Consider the following 12,160-nt stretch of genomic DNA (forward strand, 5'->3'; position numbering starts at 1 on the left):
TGTCTGATTTATTGATTTTATTTTATTTTAATTGAGGTTCGTTAATGAAACTCAGATTGGGCGGAATAACGTTGCTTATTGTGTGTGGTGATTTATTGTTGTTTTACAGTAGTTTCAGTTGTAGTGTAGTTTATCAGTTTGAGATAAATCAGATTCTGATGTTCGTTTTTCTGTTCTTGTTGTCATATTTTCTACAGAAATATGTTCCTATCTTTCTATTTTCTCTGGGATAAAGGTTAGAGGTATGTTTGTCCTGTAGGTGAAAAGCAGGAACCTTAAGCAGTTTAATTCTCGTCATATCCAGAGCTGGATTAACATCTTTTGCGGCCCTGGGCGCTAAAACTCGCTTGCCCTTAAACTAACCACTTATGCTCAGAAACTCAGTTTTACTTGAAGGCACAAAACATGTCAAACCTTTCCAACTGAAAAGAATACCATATTATTTATACCTATGATTACCAATGGCCAAAATAACCACTTCTTTATTCCAGGTGAACTTTATTATGATAAGCCAAATTCACAAAGTAATTACAGTAAAAATGATTTACATACATATTTTTTACTTCTAACTCTGGTAATTAGTAGTCTGATAGTGTTTTTGAGTATCTATGTAACAACAATAAACATCCATGATTGATTTCAAATTACTCTTTACCCAGATACGTAATCTTGGTATTGTTTAAATGTTTATGTTAGGATCTTTCAAATTAAATAAGTTTTGACGCAAAGCTGTGGGATACCTCAAACTAGTACTTTTTCAATTGGTAAACATATCAACAAACGACATATTTTATGAGGCACTCTATTTTAAGTTTTAGGAAAAAGTAGATCAAGTTTACAAGGAATAATTTGAGTGACCTCCTGTTTGTAGACATTATTTACTGTAATCACACAATCATATTTCTTTAAAGTTCATTATGGCAAGTTTTAATAAGTTACAAAGTTTAACTTATCAGTTGTTTTTACAAAAAAAAGTGGTCCAAAATGACCAACCACACCATTATGACATGGTGAAAGCCAAAAGTGACCAGTATCCAGAACATTTAAATCATTAAATGTGGCTCAGCGTTGCACCAGGAAACTGTAGACATGCCTCAGTAAGTAAAGGTACAGATCTTAGGCCAACCCCGACTACACATTCACCAATCATGATGGTGTATTTTGATATTTTGACTGATAACTAATCAATATCTCAGGAGCCTTTTATTAAATTCCACATGGTTGGTTATCCTAAGCCTGCATCATACTTTATTTTTGTCATCCATTGCAGGGGGCGCCCCAGGTATTTGCCCACATTGCCCCGTGGTAGATAATTTTAGTCATAAGACAGCTTCTATGGGGTTGATCATGCAAGTTCTTACCTGCCTTGTCCCTGAGTTGTTCTGCACCATGAAAGATGAAATCTTCTATTTTGACATATTGGCTTGTGGTTTGAACACATGACAGAAATTTTAGACTGCTTCTCAAAAACGTGCTTTAAAGATGTTGCAGATAAACCTGGCACTGGTCAATGATTACTGTGTTTATAAAGCTTCATTTGCAATGTGTCTCAGAAAGCATTTACTTCAACTTGAATCCAGTTAATTGTTTGCTGATCTTGGTGAACTAAACTAAAATCTGTGTCCGTCATGTGCCTGCTGATAAGAAAAAAGATAAAAGAAGTGGCTAATGACCTTGGTGGTAAACGGCTTTTCTTTCAGTTTCTTTAAGTTCAAACACATTGAGCCAAGGAAAGATTTGGAAGAACTGTGTGATGCTGTGGGTGTCCTGACTTGTTATTGTATGCATGAGCACACCTACTCAAACACATTTCCTGGCAAACACACACGCATGCTCATACTGGTGCTTTGTCTTTATAGCCTTAGATCTATTCTAAAGCTATCACATTGTTGTGATTGTCGACACTTCTTTACAATCTCAAGCATTGCAGTGTTTATTTAACACGTGGAGCCATACACTTTGAGAAGAATGTGAATGCTTAAGTTTGGGTCTGTTATACATTTATTATGATTGTTTTTTTGCTTTTATTTTTAAGTTTGTTGAACTATCCTTCCATTCATACCATAAAGCAGCATTTCTGTTCTTTTGAATGAGTCAGTAGTTTTGTCTTTAATCACCTTCTGGAACTACATTTACTATAAGTTGTAGAGCTTCATTCAGTTATCCAAACATTTAATCTGAGTTTGATGTTTATGCTCCACTGATTACTGTAAATTTTACTTTCAGCTTGTAATCAGGGTATTTAAAAAGAGTTTTCATTTGTTGAGGCCTCAAGACTTGTTAATTTAAGAGAAGAGACTCAGTAATCTTCTGAGTCTGATTAATTTCAGTTCTGAGTTTCGATGAATTTATTTATTTATTTATTTTTTAAAGATAGGCTGCTTTGCACAAATCTGTCAGGTCTTGTACAAAGTGATATTTAACCCATGTTTATCCTTGGTGACAGCCTTATGTTGTTTACATGCAGTGACATTGTCAAATGATGCTCTGCTATGAGTTCATGAAAACCCAAAGGAGTCATTTGAAAGTATCTTGTCACTGCTGGATATCAAGTGATTCTCTTTATTTCCAGCTAGTTGCTAGTTTCTGGCTTTTTTGAGATCTGACCTGGCCATTCCAGTTTCTACCAATTCTGATTCTCTTCCTCCTAAGTCTGAAACATACTGCAAGTTTTCCTAGATGGTGGTTTTTGAATCCAACTTGAAATGAAGATGATCACGATTATCCCAGTTCACAGTACCAGTGGACTCTATACCAAATCACTCTTTCATAGTTTATTTTTTATTTTTAATGAAAGTAAACACCATATTCTGTTTATTGGTGTGCTGGAAGGCAGAACAATATCATAGACAAGAAAGGCTGGCTGATTTTAATCTCTTGACTAGTACATCTTGAATTTCATATTTGTGCCAAATTATAAACCTATTGCTTCCACTTAATTTCACAAATGACATTTTTATGCTAAGCAGGTTTTAGTCATGACTCCCTGATTGGATGCCAGTGTTTGAATTGAATGATTACCCTACAAAATGTAGGCACTAATTTTTATATTCAGTTTTTCTGGCCCTTGTTGGCCAAACAGTGACAAGAGGAATGTAATACAGAACTAGTGATTATACTGTTGAGCTGGAAACAAAATAGTTGCTTAAATTGTACCTCAGAGCACTTTTGTCAACTTCTTTGAAATACACTTAATATTGGATTTAAAAGTTCAGCTTACTGACCCGAGAACATTATGTGCACTTTTTATTAAGGACATTGTAAAATATCTACATAGTTAGAAAATAAATCAACCCAAAGACTGAGTTACAAAGAAACTTTGTCAAAAATAACTATTTTGCTGTTCAAGAAAAAAAAAACAAAAAACCCAGGAGACTAAAACTTTAAGAATCCAGGAGGGATGACAGTAAGCTGAGAGAGAAGAGCGGAAGGAGACAGACGGAGAGAGAGAGGTTCACCTCAGTTTGTAATCCAATCTCATCCTGATTCCAAGCCGTTTGAAGTTCTATCAAGAGAAAAAAGCTTTGATCATGTAGACCTAATGAACTGGGAGACCAGGCGGGGGGGGATGGAGTGGAGTTTAACTTCAGAGTGCTGTCTTCATTCTACTGTTTTAATGGGAAAAATATATGGCAATTTTAATAAAAACAGACCACACTGAAAAACTGGCAGTTACGCAGAGCATTTTATCCCAGATGTAAAGTGTATGCTCCTGCTCGTTTTTATATGAATCAGGGAGTGTTTTGTTCTTTTCATTCTGTAATGGTAGGAGGTGTTATTTTCTTGTTCCCATCTGTCCTTTGATTCAAAGCTAAATTGCTAGAAATTGCACAAACTGTTTTGCTCCTTTGTAGCATTGTTCTAATGTCATCGTGTCCCTCTGCCTGTGTCTTAATATTATTCTGCCTGCTTTTATCAGCAAAGAAAATACACTGAACATTTTCACTGTTGAAGTTCTGGGATGAAAAAAGGGGGCATGGAAGTTGAAGTGTTTCATATTCCGAGTGCAAGTTGATTTATTTCGCATGTTTCAATCTGGAATATTTTTTCTACTATGAACATAAACTGAATTTGTATGGAGCAAACCACAGATACAGAAGAGCCAAAGGTTCCTGAATTCAGTATACAAGTAAGTCTTGCGATAACTGAAGTATAATTAAACTTTAAATTAAACTTAGCCAATCTAATGTTGGCGCCTACTTCATGAACCATACTGACATTTGAAAAATGTTTATTGTGGCCGCCAGGCACCGGAAATATAAAATAATTGTAAGACAATAAAAGTTGTGATATTTTTTTAACCACATATTGGATTAAAGTTTTAATGATTGATTTCAACAGTTAATTAAAAAAAATGTAATCAGACATTAATAATATGATCATAATTGTATCAAAATTCAATATTGTCACTTATTTAATGGAATTATGAAAATATAGGTTAAATTGGCACATTTGTGCTTATTTTAATTTATTGAATTGTGTTGCTTTTGACCAACTAAAGAGAAGCACTTTTTTTTTTTTAAGAATAAGAGTTTAGTTGGCAGCATTTTTTTAACTCCCTAAAATGTTTTTCTCGCTTTTTTGGAAAACACTCGCCACTTTCCTCTGTGTGAAATCGTGCTCAACAATAAGCGTCTTTATCTGCTGGATGCTGATTGGGCAGTGCAGTGTCACACTCTTCCTCCTTTATTGCTATCCCTCTGCCCTGCCAAAAAACAGTGATGTCACCCTTGTTGCCATGGTCACAGAATTGCAAGCAGGAACATGCCAGAGACGGGGGAGGAGCTGCTGCTATGTTTCTGAGGCCATGCAAAAACTAAATATACATGGAGTTGTGCAAGACATTTTATTGGATGTTTTATGACCTTGATCTTGTTAGTGTATGTGCTCTGTTGCCTTGAGTGATCCAGTGATTCTCAGATAAGTTGAGCCAAATTTCCATCATATTTTATGACCTCTTTTTGCCACCAGCTGTGTGGAATAAGCATAAATATTTATAGCAATTTATTTCAAACTGTTTAACCATTACAAAGCTGCCCCTCTCCCTTAATATAGGTTTAAAAGTGTTTCTACGATTCCCAAATAAAAAAAATAAAAAAACTTTGCATGGGATTTGATCATTTTAGTACTGTTTTTTGATAGAAGGTGGTTTAAATTGAAGGAGAACGGTGCAGGTGAGAAGTTTCAGTATAAGCAGCAACCTGTCAGAAAGGGAGAGTTAATGCAGACTTTGTTTTGTTTGGGGTGAATTCAGTGAGATGCGTGAGGCTGAACGAAGCAGTGGAAAGTCCCCTCGCTGAGACTGAGCCAGTAGTAGTTTTCCTTATCCCTTCTTGCTTGAACTCCCACTCACTGACAACTCTGTAGGCCCTCTGTACCAGGACAAGGCTGCGGATAGAGAAATAGTTCACACCACACACGTGTATATGAAGTCTCTCCACAGCTATTTCCCCCACAACGTTGCTGACCAGATACGCTGCTGATGCCAGGGGTTTATGCCTCGCTCAGCAAACTGAAGAAGTCAACAACATCCAAAATTTCAGCTTAAACAAGGTGGACAGAAAAACTCTGTCTTCAAGCTTAATTTGCAGTCGACCTGTTTGAAGAAGCAATATAACATTTAACATTTTGGACATGATTTATGTCACTTAGAATAACTGCTGATTATAAGGTTGGAAGTATAACTTTTGTGCTGTTTGAAATTGCAAAAGTCACAGCCATTGGTGAAGTTTTGTCTCTAATTCATATGTACATATTTGTCTTTCTTCCCTTTGCAGGTGAGGCAGCGTTAAGAGGGGACCCCAGATTCCAGTCCTTGTCGCTATCCTCGTCTTCCTCCTCGTCGTCCTCTTCTTCCTCAATCTCCAGCCACAGGACTGGCCCTCCTCCCATCAGCCCCACCAAGAGGAAGCTCAGTGGGGACCAGGGGGACAGTGACATGGATGACAATGAGCACGTAGCTAAGATGAGTCGCCTGTTTGCTGCACAGCTGTGAGTACATACTAAGATATGCTCATATGATACGCTCATATAAGATTTTGAATGTCACTATTGGTCTTTATCTATCCTCTTTTTCACAGACTCCATAGATATTGGAGTTAGTTAGTGGAGTCGCCTCATATTTACCAGATTGAGTTTTGCCTGTGCTTGCTAAGTGTTTCTGTTGGCTGGGTGAGCTGCAGTACGGGGCCGTTTTCTCAGAAGTCCCAGTTTGGACTCCAGGATTCTGTGCCAGGTTTAGTTGGTTCTGCAGAGTAAGATGCCTCTTAAAGGCTGTGAAATAGTCGAGTGCATAACAGAAAGATAACTCATGTAATATTTCCACATTCCCACTTCAGACTAGGTGGCCATCAGCGCTGAGTCATTCATGGAGACTAGCCACTGCTATTTATTACAAACAGACCAATAGAAAGAGCTGTGCACACTTGTTTCCACCAGTTAGTCAAGATATACACAATTGAAATGTGTAAAGACACACAGATTTTTGGACAATGCTAACTGCTTGTTTTGTGCAGACTAAACATGAAGCAAAAATGATGTAGGTTATATGAGAGTAAATAGTTTTGAAGCCGTCAGAAAATAAAGGATTTACAAAATCATTCCTCTTTATGCCAAAAAGTATATGCTGTTGGTTGATATGTTCATAAACCAAAAGCTCAGGGAGTTAGTTTCTTTACCTTCATTGCCAAAAGAAAAATAAAAAGAACATTTTCCATATCATTATTTGTTTGAAACAAGACCTAAAGGGAAGAGGCTATTTGACCCGGTTCCTGGAAGGGCTCATATAAAAATCAAGTGGTTGTCTTGATCTGTGCTGTTATCTCGCTTACTGTTAAGAATTATTATCTATCGTCCTCACTGTGTATTGTTCTCTTGTTGTTTGTCACTTTATGATCCACTTTATATGCACTCTGCGGTTGAATTTTCATGTATTTATTACCACATGCGCCTACTTGTGCATCATGAGTTGAACAAGTTGAACTTGGTTCTGGCACTCTGAGTCAAAGTACCAAAGGACTTATTGTTCTATCAGCTCTCATTTTGCCACAGTCACTTTCTCTTAGAGCTTAGTTTTTAAAAGATGAAACTGTTGTAGAAATGACATTTAGGGCTGTGCTACCATGGCATTCACAATTTCACAGTTTGTAATTTGATCTTGAAGTGAGTTGATCGCTCAGGGTATTGGTTAAGCTCCAACAAGTTAAAATTTCCACTTGCCTTGCTTCAACTTGGTAGTAAATATAGAGCTTTAATTGTTATGGAGATATATTTTTACCCTGGAGACCTTGTTTCCTTTCACTCAGCCTTAGTCATTTGCTCTGAAGTTTCTCTAAGGACATACATTCCCTGGTAAAGTCAACGGCTGACTGACTTGTTGAAACCAGCCGCCAGAGTTAGCCTCTGACTTGAAGGCAGTGTTTACACTGGAGTGAAGAATGATGGGTTCACTAATTCACACTAAAAATAGTTTGTGAAAATACTTTTCTTAAAAACACTGCAGGGTGAATACCACAAGCACACATGCATGCACACAGTTCTGATATGCAGAGGGGGCAGCTCAGCTGCATGTTGCTGAATGTGTAAAATCGATTGTAAATCTTCTATGTATGCTGATAAATGGATGTTTGTGCAAACTAGGTTTTAGTTTTCTTCTGTATGTTTTGTCAGTCATATTTTCAATGGTGACACCGGTTCCATGCCCCAGAAATGTATTTAAAGTAGATGTAATAAGATGTTTTATTTATGCAGTTAGTTAAATTTAGTAGACCTACTAGCATGAGAATCTAACTGTATAATAACCTTGAGCAAAATATTTCTGTCAGTATTCACAAGAAAAATACTAAACATGGTATACCATGGTTTTTTAAAATGTAAAACAGGATTGCCAGAGTCATTCCTAAATCTGCTAAAATTACATGAACTTAAATTTTATGTAATAATAATCCTATCTGTACCATTTATTTCTGTTTAAAGAATTAAGCAACAATAAAGAGTAAGCCCTTGCTAGAGTTATGGATGGATGGATGGTACTACTTCAGTTTCCTGGCCATGGCTGTTGGTGTTTTTCTTGACCCTGTATATTTTTCGAACAGCTTCATTTGTTTTTGTTGTTGGCAATAACCAATGATAGTTTTGTTTTAGCCAGCTGACCATCAGTGTGCAGAAATAGGTGGGCGGGAAATCTTCTGATTTAAGAAGATGCCTAGTTAGAGGAACTTGTGAGGAAATGAAGGAACATTTTAACTTTCCTAAACTTTTACTGTAACTGAATAATAAACAAGAAAAAAACAAAGTTATTTAACTTTTCTTTGAAATCCAAAATCTAGCTCTAATGTATTTGTCCCAGCAGACTCGATCTTATTAGTACAGTTCCACCTTTTCATGAAGTAAAGTATATTAAAATCTTTAATTGAATTCAAACAAACCCTGTTTGGGCATTGACAGTTTTAGTGGCAGGCTCTTTGTCTGCACTGAGGCTGCATCTGCTTTAGAAGTTATTCACATGTAATGCATTCTGCTGCCCATACATGCATGTGCGTGTTCCTATTTGTGTGTGCATCTGTGCATCTGTGTGGGGTGAGGTCAGACAGCAGGGAATACTTTCTCATTTTCTCTGAGGAGTAGGAGGAGTCTTGAACAAAAGAAGCCTTATCCTGCCCACTGGAGCCTGCAGACTGGAAGCTTGCTGCAGCCTGTTTGCCTCTGCACCACTCTGGAGTTTCAGAGCCACCAGTATAGAAGTCTTCAGCCGTCTCATTTTTCCTTCAACTTTAGTGCCAGTAACACAGCCAGGTATTGTTTTGATTGGAGAATGTTAGATGAGATAGAGGTAGAACTTTGACTCCCAGTAGAACTGAATCCTAGATGGAATTACCGTTTATGAAAACATGATTTCTTTGCTCTGAAAACAACAAATAAAGCACGACCGTCAATTTGATAGTCTATTATTGAAGAAAATGTAGTTTTTCTTGAATTTCTGACATATCCACATTGTGTTTATGTCCTGTACCCCTCAAAACCTATCCATACAGCAAGAATACAGGCAAATCCAGTATGCCAGCATGCAGAAATACAGATGCCTTCTACTGGGAACTCCAGCACAATTTTTTTCTCAAGGATGTTACTCCAGAGGCTTTGTTGGAAGAAAATAAGAGGCCAAGGTTATGGTGTGTTTGTATGCGTGTCCAAGCCTGGGGAAGTCATTGTTATGCTCTTGTTTTACATGAGACTATTTATGTAATGAGCATGTGAGGGGAAGAGGGAAGGATCAGGTTTTTTCTTCCTTTTTTCAGCATGTGTGGCTTTTTGTGTTCATGTTGTTATCTTAGCCTTCTTGTGGTTGTTCCCATATTCAATCAGCTCCAGCTCTGATAACCAACCAGTTTCTCTGCTATCACTTAGCTACAAAACCTGCCAGATTTCTCAGTATTTATGCAGTATTAGGTTGTCAGAATTTACTATCAGCATCAGAAAACATGTGGAAACTGGTCTTTTTTTTTTTTTTTCTTTAGATAGACACACATTGTTGGATTAAAATACAGAAGTTTGTGTTGTTTATTTTATTAGAAAGGGTTCTTTATATACATTTTATATATATATATACATTTTATATATATATATATATATATATATATATATATATATATATATATATATATATATATATATATATATATATATATATATATTATATATAGCAATTGGTGAATTCACACTGCTTCCTGTTTTTTTATGTATCTCTGTCTTTTAGGTCTTTATTCTTTCCAGATGTTTCCTGTCTGTATCTCTCTTTTTTTTTTTTCTCTTCTTGAATTTATTCAGTAGGAAGTGAACATGTGCCCAACCAAATATTTGCTGGAAAGATTTTTCTGAAGACTTCAGAGCAGAACTGTGAGAAAAAGTGTAGAACTTTTATAGCCCCTGTGCATTTGCCGCAAGAGAAAGCAGAGCTTTTCCTTCAGTAGCTTGAGTTCTATCTCAAACTTTCACTCCTAAAACTTAAAGACAATTTTAGTTTTCTGCTTCATATACATGCTTCTAGTTTTGAGTTGTTGAAACCGGGCCCAAAACAGGTATTTTTGACCCTTTCAGTCATTGAAATGCACAATTGTGATCTGAAACTTGAGGTTGACTTAAAGACGGGGTTCCTTTCAACTGGCTCCTCTAAAACCTCTACTTAATGACAGATCTGAGCGTTTAATATTGTTCAAGATATTGTACCGTATCATTTATGTACTGAGGGCTTTGAATTTCTGGGTTTTAAATTAAGGGATCCTGCAGTGAGTCCCAACCACAGTGACTACCGCTAATGCCATGCTGCACAAACCCAAGACTTTATAGGACAGACTCAAAACAGATATTTGCTCTGTTTTGCTCTCCTGCCGAGTTCATTCTGATGTTCAGTTACACGGTTCATGAAAAAAGCCGAATTTAAAAGATTGTCATTACAACCTTCACTTTGAGAGTACAATAGAGCGTTGCTGTCCTAATGTGTAGTAAATGTCGGTTATAATTTGTCATTGGGTGTTTTGTTTTTCTTTTCTCATCCATATAAACACGACTGTGTGTGTGAGAGTCACTGCGGTGTGGTAAAATGACATAAAACTGGCTGACATCCTCTTATTATACATTTAATAATAATCAGTTGGAATCTGTTTTTTATATCGACTGATTATTGGGTTAAATAGAATTTCCACAATTTTCTGTTGTAAACTTTGATGCATGCTTTGTATTTAATAAAAAACAATTGGATAAAGGTTATGGTTACTTTTATGAGATAAATAAAAGCAGTTTTGAATTGGGGGGGGGGTATTTTAAAAAGAACCTTCGGCACACTTTTCTGTTTGTGTCATAATCCTGAAAAAGATTAAAACTTTCCAAATCTGAATCAGTTCAGAATTCAAAGAAAACCAGGAAACAATATAGATCAGGAAAAAATGAATCGGTCCAACTCTACAAAAATATGCATGTATACGTTTATTTTCCAGAGACTGTTCCTTTTTCCCAACTAGAGCTTTTATTGTGTTTTATAATCCACCTCGTTTTATCTCAGGTCCTTGTTTCATGAACAGTTCTCTCTATCTGCCCTAATGTCCTCCTCCTCCATCCTCCCAGTGGGACCTTTCAATAAGAATTGAGAGGTGAGTAGTGGAGACAAGGACACAGGCTGGGCTTTAAAAGCCTGAACCCTGACATGAAGTGTGATTTAGTGGGTAGTCACAAGCCACAGAAAGACGAGGGGGCAGATTGATTCAGCAGCCATGCCATTCATTAGGCAGATTTGTTAATCCCCAGTCATTGGTTCCTGTGACGACTGCCCTGTTGTATGAGGATGTGGGCATGGCTGCTCCTTGGCAGTGATGACAGTCAAACTGTGACTCGTCTGTCGTCTTCCCTCTAGGCTCGGGTATTGGTTACATCTGGAGATAAAATAAGAGTTGCACAACACACCTATTCTCTACATGATTTAGTTCAAAAAGCTTCGACTTTTTTTTTAGCAGAAGGGAAATGGATATTGATGCCACTAATGAAAAACACATGAGCTTGTTGGTGAGCAGTGAGCCTGGGTTTATAAAAGTCCTGCCAAGTCTATCCCTCAGTTGACCCTCAGGAAGTTTGCTGCTGATTGTGAGAAAAAGAGAGGGGGCAGCATTAGGAGAGAAAAAGACTGGGGGGTCTCTTTGCTCATGTAAGCTCTCAGCACAAACGAAGGAAACTACCAACCTCGCTCGCGCTTTCATGAGCTAAAGGTCTGGACCATTCACATGCAGCTCCCCACTTCCTCCTCTCTCCTGTTTTGTGTTTGCTGTTGTTTGTGGAGGATGGTGCTGTGGACTCCAGATGCTTGACCCAGCAGTCAGGTTGCCTGGTCACATGGTCCTACAACTGTTTATCTGAACTTGCTTTGCATCCAAACACACCTTAAAGGGCTCCTCCTGGTTTTTCACCACAGAGTCTAATGTTTGCTCTCACAACACAGTGAAGCAATCTTCACCATTTTGAGGAAATGCCTCCACAACTTATTTGGAAAAGAATGAAGTTGTTTTCCACCCTCCATTATACTGTAGAATAGTTTGCAATAAATTAGATCACTTTTACTCAGTTGACCCTGAATAGCTTATATATAGAAAATAGAGTGAACACTTCTCTGTTAAAAGGC

General features: G+C 37.2%; 1 protein-coding gene across 2 annotated transcripts in view; it reads left to right on the forward strand.

Annotated features, from left to right (window-relative positions):
- Nucleotides 1-12,160, forward strand: part of vgll4b (vestigial-like family member 4b) — a 35,758-nt gene that overhangs the window by 15,023 nt on the left and 8,575 nt on the right. For both annotated transcript variants that reach the window (XM_014997018.2, XM_014997017.2), the window contains one exon: nucleotides 5,778-5,991. In XM_014997018.2, coding sequence (XP_014852504.1) covers nucleotides 5,778-5,991 — 214 coding nt within the window. The remainder of the gene's footprint in view (nucleotides 1-5,777; nucleotides 5,992-12,160) is intronic.

The sequence above is a fragment of the Poecilia mexicana genome, unplaced genomic scaffold (genome assembly GCF_051168715.1).
Source record: "Poecilia mexicana isolate PSO_F unplaced genomic scaffold, ASM5116871v1 scaffold_5, whole genome shotgun sequence".
NCBI classification, from domain to species: domain Eukaryota; kingdom Metazoa; phylum Chordata; class Actinopteri; order Cyprinodontiformes; family Poeciliidae; genus Poecilia; species Poecilia mexicana.